Source organism: Periophthalmus magnuspinnatus, chromosome 5 (genome assembly GCF_009829125.3).
Source record: "Periophthalmus magnuspinnatus isolate fPerMag1 chromosome 5, fPerMag1.2.pri, whole genome shotgun sequence".
In the NCBI taxonomy this organism is placed as follows: Eukaryota; Metazoa; Chordata; class Actinopteri; order Gobiiformes; family Gobiidae; genus Periophthalmus; species Periophthalmus magnuspinnatus.
The window spans coordinates 27,208,400-27,227,931 of record NC_047130.1 but is presented as its reverse complement, the minus strand read 5'-3'; the positions used below and the strand labels follow the sequence as shown (position 1 = coordinate 27,227,931).

The 19,532-nt window shown below is 37.7% G+C and overlaps 1 protein-coding gene across 1 annotated transcript; it reads left to right on the top strand.

Moving 5' to 3' along the window:
- The first annotated feature begins 9,149 nt into the window (after nucleotides 1–9,149).
- Nucleotides 9,150–13,213, top strand: elf3 (E74-like factor 3 (ets domain transcription factor, epithelial-specific)). The gene is made up of 9 exons (XM_033966941.2): nucleotides 9,150–9,226; nucleotides 9,485–9,621; nucleotides 10,177–10,422; nucleotides 10,696–10,815; nucleotides 10,917–11,060; nucleotides 11,188–11,268; nucleotides 11,349–11,459; nucleotides 12,003–12,198; nucleotides 12,596–13,213. The coding sequence occupies exons 2-9, from the start codon at nucleotides 9,492–9,494 to the stop codon at nucleotides 12,705–12,707; spliced, it is 1,140 nt and encodes a 379-aa protein (XP_033822832.1). The 5' UTR covers nucleotides 9,150–9,226; nucleotides 9,485–9,491; the 3' UTR covers nucleotides 12,708–13,213.
- Nucleotides 13,214–19,532: the final 6,319 nt, after the last annotated feature.

Below are 19,532 nucleotides of genomic sequence, written 5' to 3'. Positions count from 1 at the left end.
GGATCTACAGCCAACATACAATGAGCATACTTCATCTCTGAATAACAAGAGATGATATTAGTGATATCACCTGCGGCAAATAATCACATTTTAGCCAACCAATAAAAGCAAAATAGTTCGGGAGTTTTGAAAAAAGTTGACAAATGGAAGTTTTATGAGTGTATATCGCAAGTTACTTCATGGGAATAGTAAAAGTAAATTAAAAGAATAATTCCTGTTGAGAAGTTTCTATTCAAACAAGCATAATTTCTTAAAGTTCCCATGTATCAGTTTGGTTGTATAAAGTATTCCTCCCAGCATCTCCTCCCATTGACTGCAGCTCCAGCCCACACACGCACACACACCGCTCCACTCTGAGGACTTTCCCTGAGCTTCCATCTGGCTCTGCATTGCAGTCCTGTCTGACCTCCACATACTGTTTAGCATCTGTCACACATTACCACTATCAGCTAAGTCCATCCCGCTTACTCATATCTGGCATTGTCTCGCCTGTGTGGGTGGACTAACCTCACTTTGCGGTCCGCTCGGAACTTGAGCATCCTCCTCTCGGATAAGGCACATGGGACGTTGGAGGAGGCGGACAGAGGATAGGCTGATGTGCACTGCTGTCTGCTGCCTCACCACTCCCTCTCTCACTACACATAGGCTACATAATTCTATCATCAGGGCACACCGCCTCAGCCTACGTCAGCTGGGCATGGCTCCAGCGTCCCACCGCCATAAGAAGATCAGCTTGATCAAATAAACAAGGGCATCCCACCTGTATTCATATCTTTCACACTCAGTAGAAATTGACAGTGATGCTCTGCCTCGGATCGCAGTGTGCATGCCATAATATGTAATACATGCAATTTCATCAATGGTAAAGGCAAGCATTAAACAATCATATCACCTTATATTTATATGGCTGCTTCCCCTCAACCAAAGACATGGAAGCCCAAAGGTACATAGTGGAAAATAGAAATGTTTGTTGGAATAAACTACATACATTTTTGCAAGTGTTCACTTATTTCCACAAATGTTATGCTGGTTTTCATTATACATATGACAATAGGCTGGGTATATTTTCTAACAGTGGCTATGTTCTGACAAATAATTAAAATTTACATTCAGTAACAAAGCCAAGATTTTGTACAGGGATGTGCACTATAGGCTACTCCTCTTACGTAAGGTGCACAAAAAGGATTTCACATGCAGTCTAAATAAAAAGCCATTAAAAAGTTAGAGATTGCACAGAGGCTTTCAAGCTCCCATATCAACAGATGAAGTTGAAGATATCCATATTTAATGTCTGATGTAAACAGATCAATAATATGAACAATTACGTCACAGTGCAAATGTTTTTCTGGCTTACAAATAATGGTCAAGGTATGCTTTTTTTTAAATACACACACAAACACATCTATTGTATCACTGATTATGTAACGCCATTCATCATTTGTGTATGACAGAGCCCCGTGTTGTTATACAGTAAAACGTGTCATCTTACCGTCATCTGCTCATGCATGCTGCTGCCCAGGTCTGCTCAGCCCTAATGCTCCACTGGCCACTTCTTTCGCCATTTGACTAGTCCTTTAAATCCTCTGAGACTTGAGCCGAGGGCCGATCTGACTGATACTGCACAACGACACGGACGAGCGCACTGGAGGAGAGGGACAGAGAGAGAGGGAGGGGGAGAGAGATGGAGGGATGAATGGATGGAGGGAGGCAGGAAGACTAAAGAGCATGGCCGACAGCAAATCCCAGGGTATTAGCGGGTCACATGATGCAGTTCTCCCCAGCATCGCGCATGGAGCAATCACAGCAGCAGACTCGCCAGGCACCAGGAACACAATTAAACTGTAGAAGTGCATAGGTGTATTTAAGAAACACGTGCTTTTATGATTTAGTAGAGCCTGTCACCGACACACAGCTCAAAATTAGTATCATAGAATAAATAACACAAAAAATATAATAATAATGATGATGATAATAATAAGAAGAAGAAGAAGAAGAATCATAAGTATTATTATTATTATTATTATTATTATTATTATTATTATTGTTATTATTATTATTATTATTATTATTATTATTATGTAGGGTGTGGCTGCTTGTTTGTTTAACAGTCATGTGAATCAGGGGCGGGGCGTGTGTTCAAGTTGGCTGTGTTGTTAAGTCGCTCATTGCATGCCTGGTTTTGTTGTTCTTATTCATAAAACAACCTCAGAGTCCTGTCATACATGAGGCACAAGAAGAGCAATCAAACCTTTTTCTCATATTTCACATATTCTCCAATTAACATCACATTTGTGTCAGAAGTGAGGAAAAGATGAAGAGGGACATTGAAGAATTGCAGTGTGCAGTGCTGGACTGCTGGTTGTCTCCTTGAAGAGTTTAGGGGAGCCAGGGGAAAGACTTCTCAATCTAGATACTCAGCTGATGGGCTCAGCACTGCCAGACCTCAGCGCCCCACGAAAGTGGCTATGTTGATGTACAAGACAGCAGCAGCAACAGCAGCAGCAGATCAGCTCCACTCTATCTGCATGGCAACAGGTTCTACCTGCCCACAGACCAATCATGGCTGACCAGGCTTTTAAGCTTCAAGCAGCCAGAGGAGCAGGTGGCTCGATGGCTGGAGGTTCTTCAGGCTTATAACTATGAGAAACATCACTGCCACGGGAATTCAGAGGCTCTCTCCTGATGCCCGTGTATCGCAGCCGAATGTCCTTACTGCAAGAGACAAGAACAGTGCGACCAGATCAAGCCAAGGGTGGCTGCCATGACAGCAGACCTCAGTGGGTCTACATTGACCTCCGCAGCTGATTGCTGTTTCGGAGATGGCAAGCACCGGGGGCGGAGTAAAGACATTCTGCAGTTGTTAGTGCCCTGTTCTCTCTGGTCTCAGGTCCTCCAGAGTGTACACGTCTCAATGGGATCTATGACTGTCCATTGCCTCGAGGGGCATTTTTGCCAGCAGTACGTGGAACTGTATGTCCATTTTTGTGGCATACTCAGCAGGCGATCCTAGTCAGTAAATAAATCAGTGAGCCTGGGACCATCATCTGCCCCTGGTTCTGTGGGCCTACTAAATAGAAGTTCAAGAGTCAAGCCAGTGCACACAAGCTGCTCTCATGTTTAGGCGGGAGCTTTGCACTCCTCTGGATTTAGTGTTTGGAGCCCCCCAGAATTCAAGATTCTTGCAGGACTTGAAGCAGACTATTTCCAAAGACTCAAAGAACACCTGTGGGTGATACAAGCCTACACCCGGCTGGTGCACTTGTTGCTGCTGCATCAAGACAGGCTGCTCCATACCACCCCCATGCCCCACTGAATGCTGATGAAGAAGACAACCAACAACTGAGACCAATAACCGACCAACACCAACCAGCTGAATGTTCCTCCACACGCCCGATTTGCCAGTGTAGGCAACCTGAATATTTGAGAAACTATGTCAGGGGTGCCCAAACTATGGCCAGGGGACCAAATGCGGCCCTCAGACTAGTTTTTATTGGCCCTCAGACCTCCTGCTGAACCTGCCCAATTGATTATAAGCAGTACTTTTAACAGCAAATTAAACTATTTCTACCAGTATAACCTCAAACATCACATTGCATTGAGATACAGACCTAAAATGAATGTGTTTTAAACCTTTTTAATATACTCTGAATTGACTCTAATATTGCTCTATGGTTTCATTATTTCCTTAAGTTTAGGGCTCTTACACATGCATATTATCACAGTTATATTGGGGCCACCATGATCCAGTTGGATTTGTTGTTAAGTGACTCTCAGTGCATGGCTGGTTTTGTTGTTCAAATCACAGCTTTCTCTGAATCATGCAGTGCATGAGGCACTAGAAGAGCAACCAAACCTCTTTCACATGACTTATTCTCCATGTAATGTAACAATAACATAATTGGAAATAGCCTAATTAAGCTAGAAGAACTAATAAGATGTTTTTAGTGACTTTCTAATTTTAGCGTTACTAATTTCCTGTCTGTGTTTTGTGTTTTTGGGAAATGCCCAAAGGTCTTTTCTCTAGTGGACAGTGTGACTGTGACTGTGTTGGGCTGTAGGAAACCACTATGCCATATACTTTGGTTCGTGGCTGTAGCTGCACATTCATTAAATAAATAAAATATACCCAGTCTATATTAAATACATGCTATAAATCCTATCGAGGGCGCCCTCCGGAGGACAAGAGCAATTTTGCTGGATGTGCAGCGTGCTGTATTTCATTATTTAATTATGTCTAGAATTGATATCCTAAATTACCTTAATTAAAAGCTACAAACAGCATAACCTTTGCTAGCTTATTCGGATAGCTTAATGGCCTTTTTAGGCTTTTTAAAGCATGCTGTAGATGCTCAGGGCTGGTGCATGGGCTGCCACAGTGTTGTGACTGTGGGCTGTAGTCTGTTAGCTGGAATAGCCTGTTGTTGGTTAAATTGGCGCTAGAATTGTTGTCGTTGTGTGTAAAATGTGCATTTATTACCCTCTCTTGGTCTCTGGGATCTTATTGCTTCATTGTATTTCACATAATTATTGATTAATACAGCCCAGGGAATAACTGCACAAATAACAGCATGAGTTTTTATGACCAGAAGATGGAGCCAAATTCTAATTCAAACCCGTGACCCGTTTTTTTTTTTAACAATAGGCTACTTGGCATTAAATGTACTTAAGTGCACTAGTGTCGTTCAGTGTAAATATTTGAACAGCTTTGTCTAATAGGCCACACGCCTTGACAAAACTTTCCAAATATTAAATGTAGAAGGGACAGGTCAGGCAACTGATAGATCAGGACAATTAGCATGTTTCCAATTGTGTTGCCCAGGTCTAATGTTTGCACCAAACAGCCTGTCAGATCATTCAGATCATATGTGTGCATTGGCATGTTTCCCAGCAGTTACACATTCTTCTGTATATTTAGGCAAAATAAGAAACACAAAACAGTTTGATGCTGTTTTAACATGAGACACAACAATTGAATTTGAGTTTAGTTTACTTATCTTGGATTTCATATGACTTGAAAATGAGTGCTATATATTTAAAATTCATGACAAGAAGAGTTAATTAACATAGACCTATTTGTGCATCTTGACTTAGAACTATATTTCATCCATTTGTAGCTACTAAACTGATCTGCACAATATATTGCAACTGAAACATACATATATATGTCTATATATATAAAAACCTTTATATTGCCTATATTATTATTATTATTATTACCTTTTTTCACTATCCCTTTGAGGACTTTGTAAAATGTAGAGTTATAAGGAATAGGTTAATATAAAAATAGCTTATTTCTTTATTAAACTCAGTTATTGTCAACTCCATTAGACACAAAATCACATACACTTTACTTATCAAAATAAATGCTGCAAAAATAAATTTTGAATTATTGTGATTTCAAAATATCTTCCATTTTACATTTAAATGTAAATTATTATCTTAATGTCCTTTCCTATGTAAACACAAACCAATTATAAGACGGTCTTTGTTATAGTTTGTATAGTTTGTATAGCTTTACAGATGTCTTTGTTACATTGCCATTGTAAACGCTCAGGTGCATTTGAGATGGAGAGGGTTGAATGGCAGGTGATGAAATGATTTTCCGTAAGTGCTGTGCTTAAACGGGAGTGTCCACATTCCACTGTTTCCCCTGACACTGGTGAGAAGGGGCGGATGTTTAGAGTAAGACTTTGTGCTATGGCTCATTAAGACCTTGTTACACTTTGGAAAAGCCAGGCACATTGTGACGTCGCTCTCTGCCCACATGCTGTAGAGTTACTCAAGTCTTTCATTGCATTTCTGTTCAGTTATTGTTTGTGCTTCAAATCCTTATGACGGCTCATATTGTGTTTAGAGCATTGTTATAAAGAATATGTCTGTCAGTCAGAACATTACACTGGTGTGACGTAACGGTCCGACCCCAACTATCATTACATCAAAAGGTTAAACTGTTAAGAGACGTTATAAACTCTATTGCGCACATCTTAAAACAGTCATAAAATACTACTTTGTGGGAAACATAGGTGTGTCATTAAGTTACTGTTATTGAATTTCATGTGATGCACTTTGGTTTGCAGAAGCTGTTCATAAAACTTGAATTGAAACATATTTTGATTGAGCGGGCTTGCATCCCCACAAACCTGACTCTTATTTGGTCTGGTGGAGAGCCTCCTCCTGCTTGTTTCTATGGAAAAAAAATTATTCCTTTGGCTTTGCTTAGCTTCTGCGATCTTACGAGGTCAGGCTTTAACAAGATGGTATGGCCACGCACATGCAGATGTACCATACTTCAGAACATTCCCCATGGAGATAAAGATGTTTTATGCCATACTGTGCAATGTTATAGTCAAAGGAATAAGTTTTCGATGGAAACAAGCAGGAGGAGGCTCTTCACCAGACCAAATAAGAGTCAGGTCTGTGGAGATGCAAGCCCGCTCAATCAAAAGATGTTTCAATTCAAGTTTTATGAACAGCTTCTGCAAACCAAAGTGCATCACATGAAATTCAATAACAGTAACTTAGTGACACACCTATGTTTCCCACAAAGTAGTATTTTATGACTGTTTTAAGATGTGCGCAATAGAGTTTATAACGTCTCTTAACAGTTTAACCTTTTGATGTAATGATAGTTGGTTCACGTCACACAAATGCAATGTCCTGAAAAAAAAAGGTTAATAAATACATTTATTATTATTATTATTATTATTATTATTATTATTATTATTATTATTATTATTATTATTATTATTATTATTATTATTATTATTATTATTATTATTATTATTAATACATTGAAATATGCAGGTGAAAAGCCACCTCCAGAAAGTTGCATACTGTGTTTGCTCTTTCCAAATAAATGCTACCAAAATGAAATGTTAATTAAACATTTTATTGTCAAGGCTTGACATGAACCTTTTTATTCAATGGCCACTGTGCTTGGAGTACAAGCCTGAATTTAACTGTATCATTATGCATTACATTACTGGCCATAATGCTAGAAAAGTAAAAATGTTCATCAAAATATATTCAATTGGAGTTTTGCTAGTGGCCAGTGTGAAGGTGTTGTACCCTGATTATTATTGTTATTATCAGTCAAATGGTGATCAAAAGGTGTGTCCATTCTTACATTTGCAAAGTCCATTTTGCAGTATTGGAAATGCTGCATGTTTGAAGAGCGTCATTACTTTTGAGTTTCCACAATAAACACAGTCTATTTTTTTTTTTAGAATATTCTGTTTAAGTGTTACTTTCAGTTAGGAATCTGTTGTGTAAGTTTCGAAGAGTCAACAATGATGTCAGAGTGGACAAAGACAGTGTTGACGAGGGTGCACAAATGTGATAATGCTCTGAATGATTGACCAGAGGGCTCAGGGTTCACTCTGAGTAAACACATGTCCGACAGTTGCAGTTAGTCCATAGACACCACACCTGCGTCTACCTGTTGCCATTGTCCTGTACTGGAACGAGATGTTAGCATGGATATCATTGTTAGCGATATAGCATGGGGTACATTCACATAGTGCATCATCATTATGTTGGCCAGGAAAGCATAAGTATCAAATCATAAACAGTAAAAATAATTATCTGTGTCGAGTAAATCAAGGATGAAATATTAACAAGGTAATTATGAACCTATTTGAATATAAAAGCAGTATCATTGTTTGAACAGTGCTGAATTTGTGGTTTGTAAAAACAGATTAGGGCTTGGCAATATGGTGAATTCCTGTGGCAATATGCTATTTTGTCAAATCTGGAGTTACATTTTCCCTTTTTAATTTTATTTTATTAATGGTCTGGTATTAAAATAAACCTATTAAGAGTCAGGACAAAACAGAGAGTTTAGTAAGGCCGGTTGTAACCAAGCAAAACAATAGGTTCACATAAAAAAGCTTATTTCTTTATTAAACTCAGTTATTGTCAACTCCATTAGACACAAAATCACATACATTTGAATTATTCTAGTTGAACAAAATAAATGCTTTAATTACAGTTATTTTTGAGTTACTGTCTGAACAAATTAGGGCTGGGCAGTACAGTGAATTGTGATTCATTCCCAGGAAAATATTTTGGCAAAAGCGTCATATCGTGATTCATTTATTTATGCTTGAATGTAGCTCTATGTTCCCAACCACTCCACTATTGGTCAGGTGGATTTTAATTCTAATGTGTGAACTTTCAGAAGAAGCAGAGGACTTTAGTTAGTTCTAAAGGAAATATAAAGATGATATTAGTACATGAATCAAAATTGTGTTCTGGCTCTAAGAATTATTAGTATTATATTCACTCCACCATTAGCACAGATCAGTGGCAAGGCTAATTCAGTTGTTGTTGTTGTTGTTGTTGTTGTTGCTGTTTTTGTTTTTTTCAAACCGGATGCACTTCCTGAATTAACGCTATCCACTCATAAAAGTTTGCAAATGGCACTGTGGGATGCAGTGTTACAGATGATAACTTTAGCTGTAGATTTGATGATTGTTGATACAGAATAGCAGAAACATTTCATAATTATGGTCCAGCACAGGTTCCAATATTTAAATCCAGGCTCAAAATAGTTTTCTTTGGCTTTGCATTTTTATTCTGCACTGTACTTTTTTGAAACACTTCCTTATTTTGTCAAGCACACAAATTTGCAAACAAACTTGCCTTTCCTTGTCTTTCTTCAGAATTATTAAAATACATTTCTGCAAAAACTGTATCAAGCAGTAATTAATAGAAAGCATGATTAACTTGGATAACTGGTTTTGTGATGTTTGTTTTTAGTGTTCTTAAGAATGTATGTTCAATTAAATTTTGTATAGCCCAAAATCATGTCACAGGGTTTCATAAATATGTTGCTGTGTCATATCTTGATATTACTACAAGCTTATTGCATGTAACTTAGATTGATTCCACGTCTTAGCCCGAAAAAGACTGTGGTAGTGTTGTAGTATTATATTGCACGTATTATCTTTCGTGCTTTCTTTTGTATGTGTTCACCTATTTTCTTAATCCGTTGTAGCTGCACAAGAAGAACGCGCATTAATAGTTATTGTGACAGAGTGGGGCAGGTCTGTGTTGTTGGTCCAGTTCTTGGGAAAGTGAAGTGAAATGGGTGGTGCTTCATTCAGGTGGAATTTCCCTGAGCTCACCTGAGCACAGCCCCCGCACAGCTGCTATATAAGACAATGAGGGTAAAAGTATCGGCAATAACCTGACTACAGAGTCTTCACATTGGCGCTCACACTAGGTAAAGCTCGTCTGATATATTATACATTGTTATATTATTTTGATCATCATTATTAGTAGCAGTAATTAGTATTAGTATTACTTTAAAATGGATGTGCATGCTTTATGTTTCAATGGTGAATCATAGGCCTCTTTAAAACAAGATTAGTTCTATTTGGTCCTTAACTTGTCTGATTTTGTCTAAGCTAACTGTTTTTCATAATTACCTCTACAGACATGTCACTTGTATTTATATTATGTGATTGTTGTGTGTTTTTAGTGTTGCCATGGCTGCCCCAAGTCTCAGCAGTGTCCTGACTAATGCCAACCTCACCATGTACCAGAGCGGGGTGCCCGACCTGATACCACCGCAGCACATTGGCCGGACAAGCCCAACAGAATACGCAGGCAATACCAGTACGTGCACTCTTATTCAGTTTTATTTATTTTTATTTATTTCAACTGTTCATTTTGGAGCAGCTGGTTTTCAAATGCATGTTTAAAGAGGCTCTATAAGTGGAGGGTCATCATGAGACAAGCAGGTGATGGACCCTCTACCAGAAAATGTACATAAGGCATCTTGAAATCATTGTGAAAATCATCATTTGTCACTGAACGCTCACATCTCTGAAATGTGAGCTGACCCAATTTTAAGTGTCTCTTAATCATTTACTTATCGGTCAATGTTTAACTGTGAAATCCCCCGTGGGGGCTATTAGCACCTTGTTGTTGATAAAACTGCGTGACTTTGAAAATGGTTTGATAAAGATTTTTTTTTTCTATTTACAATTGGATAGTGCTATTTAAAAAGTCATTAATATAGACACAAATGAAAATATCCTTGATCTTAATTGGAGTGTTCATAATAATATGTTTACACAGTCCAAAGCTGATAGCCATAGATTCAGATCAGTCATATATAACCACTTAAATATACTCATTTTAACCTTAATTTTCACTTTAATTGTGTAGGTCCTGTCCCAGGGCAGTGGTATGAGCAGGCAAGTCCGCTCTGCTGGACACTGGAGAACGTTCTGGAGTGGATCAGTGATAACATTGAAGGCACAAACTTCGACGCCCGCTCCCTGAACCTGGCGTACTGTGCTCTGGACGGTCCCAGTCTGTGCAAGATGTCCCAGAACGACATGATCGGAGTGTTTGGCCCACAGCTCGGACCTCACCTGCACCAGAGTCTACTCAAGCACAAAGCCAAGCATGGTAAAAGTGTAGCACTAGACTGTCATTAGAGCATTTAATCTATTTTTAAATGGTAAATTGAGTTCAAATGCAATATATGCCAATTTGGAATGTTTTATTGCATAGGATCCCAAAATAACCATTGAAAAAAAACATTATCAATAATTATGTAATGTTTTGATTGTATAGATTACATAAAGTGTTAATATTATTCCCTGTTTAAAATGTTGATCTTAATACTTTTAAGGATGGCGAGTTGTACAAAGCTAACACTCCTAAATGCTGTTCTCCCAGAATTCCAGTTCCTGTCTGCATCAGATCTGAATGAGACATGTGAACTCCTGGACACCTTCCTGGACAAACTGAAATATCCGCTGCTCAGCACCATCACCTTCGGCCAAAGCCTCCAGAATGGTATGTCATTTTTTCTCTTTTGTGCAATGAAATATTCCACTGCCCTGTATCTGTCATGTCATTAATAATAACACTACTCTTTATGTTCTCCCCTCCAACAGCTGGAGACATTTCCCCCAAAAAGGAGACCTCCTTCTGTGAGGACTATGACCTGAGCCCCCTCAGCATGGAACTCACGACACTGACAGACACAGGCAACTACTCTGATCAACACTCGGACAGCGATCTCAGCTCATCCTCCAACAGTAAGCTCCTATACAAACATTGAGTCAAAGTAGTGTTTGTTGCATCTCATAACAATAATGAACAATAGTAAGTGGTCACATAGGTATATCATAGTCATATCTCATATCTATGTGTTCTTTCTCTTAGGTTGTCTATTCTCCGGTTTACGCACGCCAGAATCCACAAGTGGAGAATCTGACCCAGAGTTCTTTTCCCCTTGCAACTACAGTAAGGATTTCTGAATATTGACATTCCTCTACAGTGTCTTTAGAAAGAAATCTTTAAAGTAATGTGTTTGCCTTGGTTAGAAATCAAATCTGAGAAGAATGTGGAGGAATATTGTCAGAAGCGAAGGGGACGACCTCCTAAAGGAAGCAGAGATCACAACAGTCTGTACAGCCCAAAGAAGAGCAAGCACGGTGAGATAAATAACACCTGACATTAAAAGTATATCAAAGGAGCTGTACCTGATTTTTAAAAAAGGGAAAAACAGAGCTAGTTTCTAACAACTAGCATGCTAACACACACTTCCTGATTATTAGACAATAAAATGCAGACAGCATGCAGCAGACATAGTTTGACCTTAAGATTATGCTGATTATGCTATATATCTGCTCTGGGGCATTTTGCTTAAATACCAAATAATTGACTGTTTTGATGATAGTCATTTTTGTAGTTAATCTTTTTATTGTTACAGAACTAATGCTCCTGAAACAATTCACAGGAAGCATACTGACATATTAAGCACATATTATTTTGCAGTGCTGACCTTGACCACTCCCTGCTGGCATAAGTCACGTAGACATCAAGTTATCAATTTCACAAACAGGGTCAATTATTTTATTGCAGTCAGCCATAAAAGATAGTAATAATGAATCATGATGTTGATCTATGAATAAAAAAGTTATCAACGATCATGTAAGTCCGCCGACCCACTGACCTTGTGATTGCTGATATTTTAGCTCCACGAGGCACTCACCTGTGGGAGTTCATCCGCGACATCCTGATCTACCCCGAGAAGAACCATGGTCTGCTCAAGTGGGAGGACCGCAGAGAGGGGGTCTTCAAGTTCCTCAAGTCCGAGGCCGTGGCCCAGATGTGGGGTCAGAAGAAGAAGAACAGCAGCATGACCTATGAGAAGTTAAGCCGCGCTATGAGGTGAGGAGACACTTGTGGTATAGCCTACCACATTTTTAAAAAGTTATTTTTTGTAGAGATAAATGACAATTGGAAAACGCTTAATAATAACAACACCTTAATTAGTCTTAATAAAGTATGAATAAAGACTCAAGCTGGAGAATTACTTGTTAATACCTTAACCTTGTTGCCTAAATGCGTAATTAAAGAGTTACTACGCCTAATACACTATTTGGATTAGACGCAGGACGAGTATGGATTAGATCTGTCTTTAGCTTTTATTAAGGCTGTAAATAAAGTAGTTAAGAATTTGTATGTCATTTTTCAACAAAAGTTAACTAAGATAACAAGTCCAGTTTTTGAGCAACAGTCTTTTTTTATCCTATTGCCTAATTGTGAAACATTGTATTTTGTGCAGGTACTATTACAAGCGTGACATCCTGGAGCGTGTCGACGGCAGGAGACTGGTGTACAAATTTGGGAAGAACGCCAGCGGCTGGAGGTTGAACGAGCTGCCTTCAGTCATGTGATTGCGATGCACATCCTCAGTGCACTCTAAGTTTATGACACTTACTTCCCCAGAACAGGAAGGTGTTGACAAAAAACTGTAAGCCACTGTTAATGGCTCTAGTAGGTTTTATGAACCGCATTTTATATTTTACTTTATTTTGTTATGGACTGTGCATGTTTAATATGAAAATGACCAACTTATATTGATATGGTACAATTATCGATGGACATTTGTAGCTCTATTTGGGCAATATGTATTTGTATTATCTAAAGTTTTGTATGAAAGTTTATACTTGTGTTAGCTATGCAAACCAAGCACTAATGTGTATTTTTGTATGAAGTCATATGAGTTATATTCGTGTTATAGTGTTAAAAATGAAAAGTCAACTCTGTATCTGCTGACTGCATCATGTATCACGTTTTATTTTGTGAGAAATGTTATATTATTATTATTCACACATTGAATAATTGTGATTGTGATTTTTTTCACCATATTTTTTAAAATAAAATATTTTTTTTACAATTTAATTATTCTCATGTCCATTGATACAGATTAATGATCTCAATATTAGATTAAAGCAAGCAGCTAAAGTGAAAGTCAGTTTGTTAAGCACATTCTGTTCAGATGGAAGCAGAAGCCTTTATTATTAAATGTATTATTCCATATAATAAATAGCGAGAGGTGGAATGGGACACAATTTCCACAAGACAGGACATGAGACACGAGATTGGGTCCTCAAGAACAACACAACAGATCTTGACATTATTTATATTAAATAAACTGTGTGGTTTAGTTTACAATTTTGCCCTCACAGCTTTTTATTTACTGACTTTATTTTCATTTGTAGCTCTGTGTTTTCAACTTGCCACCACCTTTTTGTAACTTGCCACTATAATTTTTTGTTCATAATCTTGTGGCAATTTTATTTCTCAGGATCTTGTGGCATAAGATCTTTCACATCCCTATAAATAGCGTCCACACTTTATTTTAGAAAGGTATATTGAAAACGGTTAAGTGTAAAATAAATTATCAACTAGCATGTCATATAGCATATTATTAAGTTGAAAGGAGTAACCTCGATCAAATACAACAAAAGTGTGGTACAGGTTCTCTGAACATAATGTAAACTGTGCACATCTATGAGCTGTATTGAAATGGAGACACTGTCATGGGCTGTTGTTGGCTTTGTCTTATTTTTTACATGTAGCTCTTCCCTGCCTTATAGGCCTGCAGGTGAATTTTATCTGAACTTCTGCCTGGTACGAGGTCATCTGAGTGTGTTTTTGACTGTTGGCTGCTGTTGACTGTGGTTTGGTCTCGGCTTGGGATCACAACGGGTTTTACCTGTTAACCGAAACGTGATAATATCTAAATACTGCCACATCAACTCTTGCATAAAGCTTTTTAACAGTGCCAAGGGGTGTGCAAGATTCCATTGTTTAAGTTTTAAAAATAAATGAACTATATAACACTATGTTTTTCATGGTGAATATGCTTAACAACAATGGCAAGCTGAATGATTTCATGACAAAGCCTGTGATTCGCTGCTACTGTATACTGAAGTAAGTTTATGGTGACTCTTGCAGATACAGATGACTTTAGAAGGGGACAGAGCACCAGGCAATGGATTCTTACTCACAGATGAATGTTTGTTTTATGCACTGTGGCAGTCATTTTACTGTTAAATGAACATTATATAATCTTTCTTCTTCTCTTGCTTTGTCCCTTGTTCAAAAGGTCCAGATTTATAAAAGAACAAGTGACAATGCCCCATCTGACATTACTGTGAAGGAGTAAGATCAAATAGCTGCCCCATTGTACAAGAGTGACCTCTTTACTGGTGAAACAACAGCGTATTACAAAACAAACGCTTCCGTGCACACTAAATGCTACAAATGTCAAGGGTCTGTAGAGGCCATTGTGATAAATGATAGCATATGTTTGGTGATTTTTAGCATTTTATATATATTTCATACGTGTTTAAGCTGTAGAAAATAGAAACACAACACCTACGTGTTTATTCTTATTATTGTTTTACATGTGTGCATGTGTATTGTACACTGTATTCCTTATCAAGGTTAAGGTATATCCAATTTTCAGTGTAGGGACATATGTCTTTTGCATTGGATGCATGCTGTGCAGTGCTTAAGTTAGATTTGGTTAGGACAATACAGCTGTTTTTGGTTGATGTGGGAGACCACCTAGATATTGGGGGACCTTATTTTAATAGATCCTTGGACATCACATACAAACCCAGGTATCACTGGACTTTCTAGCCACACATCCACCATGCTACTCACTGTCTTAATCAAATCAGTAAATCATAAAAAAAAAAGTTTAATACCAGAGATCTTCAGTACATTTACCTTTGACTGTGTTGAAGATCTACGACAACACATCCATATGTCATACATTCACATTCACTCACTATTACATGCAGTAGATGCATTTGGAAAGATGGATTGTTTGCAAATGAGGTTTGATCATCCTCAATAGAAAGTAAAAGTTAAAGACACACCTGAGGAAATTACATTTTTGGCATTTCTTTGTCCTATGACAACTCAAAGTTCCAGCCAAGACTTGTCATTCTCCTTTGTGGCTTGTATAAAAATGCTGTCAGCCAAGTAACTCACCTCCCAATGTCAAAGGTTACCTTTCATTTTATAATCTATTTATTATCTAGGTTTTGCATCTTCTAACCATACTGATTAAATGTCAGTCTCTAAGCCAGTGTGTGGCTGATGGCATTGTGTCTACTGTCAGTAACACATTATTTTGTAGTATGATGACTATTACTTTAGTTTTAGGAAAATTACTGTATTGTGAATACCACCAAATGAACGAGTACCACACCAGTATACAGTTACTCAATACATTCTGAATACTCTAATCTGGATGAGCCCCCCTCTATCCCCCTGTCTTGAGCGGATAGACTTGAACTCTATCTGTGAAAGTATGCATGTCTGTCCTGACACATCTACAGCCCTTCTGTCCATGGGAGTGAATCTCTCCCTCACTGTGTCTACACTTGGGGTCTCTCTTTTTCGCCACTGTGTTTTTCCTTGCTGAGAAGGATGGTCAAAGGATAACTGACTCGCTGGGACAGTTATCCAGTTTGCTTGAATGTTGGTCAGTCTGCTTGCCTGGTATTACCAGCTGTCTCCCAACCAAATACTAACCAGTGCTAGTCTTGCTTAGCTTCTTAGATCTGACGAAGCATTATTAAGCAGGTGTGAACACTGCTTTTGTCTGATGATTGTTTCTGTTGGTTAAATTAATCATTTTGTGAAACTGATGTGATGGGCTATACAGAAATAAATGTAATGTCTGTGTTTTTTTTATTTATTTTTTGCTGTTTCAAGAAGAACCTCTCTTACCCTTTCATATTTTTTTTTTCTATCCCAGGAAATAACATATTATTCCATTCCAACATTAAAACAAAACATAACAACCATACCACAAACAGGCAAGTGAAATGTACAAATTGTGTTACTGTGATAGTATGCACACAGTCGAAGTACAAGTATACAGTATAAGTACTTCCTTAGAAATCACTTGACTGACCAATATTTCTATTGTTGCTATTGTTTTATGTGCTCATAGGTTGTTATTAAAGTTTCAACATAATGATCTTTATGTCAACAGTGTCTTATTCTAAAAATAAGTTTGGATAAAGTGTACTTTTTGACAGGGGTGTTTTTTCCCGGTCATGAGTAGGTAACATATTAATCAGCAGAACTTGCTGTAGTAAATAACCATGTGTGTGCCGTACGCAGCATTCCTCATAATCGATGGGGGCGGTGGAGATGTCTATGCCACATCTGTGGAGAGGCCTCTCTGTCACAGTAAGATTCACGTTTGTCAAGAGATTTTTTAGTAATAAAAACATGCCTAATTTGATATATGAGTTAGGGTCATTCATTCATCATTGCTGTACATACTTTTCCTTTACCATCACCCGAGTATTTAAACCAATGACATGCAACTGTATTTATTTACATGCTTAAACTGTTACTTTGTTTTTGTATGTGTATGTGGGTAAAGTCATTTAAATGAAACAGTAGATATTGAGTTGACTAAGGTTATGTTAACATTCCAATCTCAGCAGTACATTTATTTATCTGGGGAGTGTGCACTAGTTAATAGGTAAAAAAATGAATATCAAATCTATCTTATCAATTGCCTGTGTGCCAAAATACAAGCTACTGAATAACACTGTAATCAGATCACAAAATAAAATTCAAACAGATTAAGCAAACCAGAACAAGGATTTGATACACAGTTCACATTTGGTTTTGTGTTTTGTTTTTTGTTTTTCCTGAAAAAGTGTACATGAGTGTAACAAATTATGTATTAACCAATAACTTTCAGTTGGTTAAATCAACTATTTTTAAAGGCAACTGTTGTGAGTTTGGGCTCTACAAAAATGCACTGAAAAAACATGTAAATTGTAAGTTTAGCTCAATGGTAATTGTTGAGCTGAAATTTCCATCAGAGTCAATTTAGACACCTATAGTAATCATTATTATGATTATTGTTACAGATATAGAGAAATAAACCATTTAGAGTGTAAAAACAGAGTGTTTATATAATGTCAAACAAAGACTCATTCTTTGATTAATCATTGTCCATTCCCTGCACACATTAACATTTTTGCTTGAGTTTCTACAGCCCTTTTCTTTCTAGGTTAACATACCAGTCCAACAGGTAGGGCTGGCACAACTCCAAGATCTGCACCTAGTTTACTGGAAACAACGTGATGTGTGCCAGTAATCATGTGACCCAGGGAGGAACCGCCTTTTATGGTCATGACCTCACACTAAGCAAACATACATACTGCTATAAAGGCCTTTTTAAAGTTACTTATCAAGCTGAGTCCATGTACAAATTACAAGCAAACATAAAGCATTTACAGAAAATATATTGACTGGAAATGCATTGGGAGTGGTCATTTTATCATCAGAGACAAAATGGGATTATGCAGATGTTTACCCTGATGTCATAACAAAGTTATTCATATATGTCATAACAAAGTTATTTTCTGCCTGGGACGACAAAAACAACCAAACTTCATCTAGAATTCAACACAAGGAACCTTTTCTGCTAAATCTTGCTAAAAACGTTTTGTAATGGTACAGCTTGAATTTGAATCGACCACATATAGATAAGTATTACTAGTGCAAAGACACATGGACATTATCTATTGTATTATTTTATTAATATAAATTAAAACAAGGGTATTTAATTAAAACATTAACACATTTTCTCTAACAAAAATGACTTGTATTTGTGATCAATTTCGGTGCTAATTTTGCATGTAGATTGATTGAGATTGAGTGCAAGTTTGAGTGCAAGTTTGAGTAATTCTGCAGTGTCCTGTATTTGAGTTTTAAGTGCTCTGAAAAATTCTGTTTTCCCCCACTCCCTATCCCCGTCTGCAGCCACCCATAGCTCTGTACTTATTTATTATTATTAAAAGAATCCAGACTTTACAAGGTGCACTGAGACTAAATAGATACAATTGAAACCAGAAGTTTACATACACTCTATAAAAAGACATATACTTTTTTTTTTTCTCACTGTCTTGAAATCAGACTAAACCTTTCCTGTTTTGGGTCAATTCGGATTACCAAAATTAATATCCATTTGTTAAATGTCAGAATAATGAGAGATGTATTATTTTTTAGAAGATCTTTCATTATTTTCTTCAAAGTCTGAAGTTTACATACATTTCATTAGTATTTGGTACCATTGCCTTTAAACTGTGTGACTTGGGTCAAACATTTTAGATATCCTTCCACAAGTTTGTCACTATAGTTGGCAGGAATTTTGGCCCATTTCCTCGGTCAGAACTGGTGTAACTGAGCCAAGTCTGTAGGCTGCCTTGCTCATACATGTTTTTTCAGGTCTGCCCATAAATTTTCAATAGGATTGAGATCAGAGCTTTGTGATGGCCACTCCTAAACATCGATAACATCGTTATCCTTAAGCCACTTTGTCACCAGTTTGGCAGTATGCTTCAGGTCATTGTCCATTTTGAAGACCCATTTCACCCAAGCTTTAACTTTCTTGCTGATGTGTTGAAACGTAGCTTCAGTATTTCTACATAATGTTCTTTCCTCATGATGCCATCTATTTTGTGAAGTGCACCAGTTCCTCCTGCAGCAAAACAACCCCACAACATGATGGTGCCACCCCCACATTTCACAGTTGGGATGGTGTTCTCAGGTTTGCAAGCTTCCCCCTTTTCCTTTAAAAATAACGATGCTTATTATGGCCAAAGAGTTTGATTTTAGTTCCATCAGACCACAGGACATGTCTCCAAAAAATTAAGGTCTTTGTCCATGTCTGCATTTACAAACTGCAATCTGGCTTTTTAATGTTTCTTTTGGTGTAATGTATAATTCCTGCAGAGTGGCCTTTCAGTTCATGTTGGTACAGTACTTGTTTCACTGTGGATGATGACACACTCTTACCAGCTTCAGCAGCATCTTCATAAGGCCTTTTGCTTTTGTTCTTGGTTCGATACACACATTTCAGACCAAAGCACATTCATCTCTGGGACACAGAACTCCTCTTCTTCCTGAGTGGTGTGATGGCTGGACAGTCCTATGGTGTTTACACTTGCATGTAATTGTTTGAACAGATGAATGTGTCACCTTCAGGCATGTGGGAATTGCACTTTGACTTTCCCATGATGTTACGCAAAGAAGGAGTGAGTTTCAGGTGTGCCTTCAAATACATCCAAAGGTGTGTCTCTAATTAATTCAAATGTTGTCAATAAACCTATCAGAAGCTTCCAAACACATGACATCATCATCTGGGTTTTCCCAGATGGTTTAAG

Bases quoted from the DNA above. Each gene is read 5' to 3' on its own strand.
- elf3 (XM_033966941.2), top strand. From the start codon at position 9,492: ATGGCTGCCCCAAGTCTCAGCAGTGTCCTGACTAATGCCAACCTCACC. The intron at 10,423-10,695 runs GTAAAAGTGTAG...CTGTTCTCCCAG, and splicing joins CAAGCACAAAGCCAAGCATG to AATTCCAGTTCCTGTCTGCA. The intron at 11,269-11,348 runs GTAAGGATTTCT...TGCCTTGGTTAG, and splicing joins CTTTTCCCCTTGCAACTACA to AAATCAAATCTGAGAAGAAT.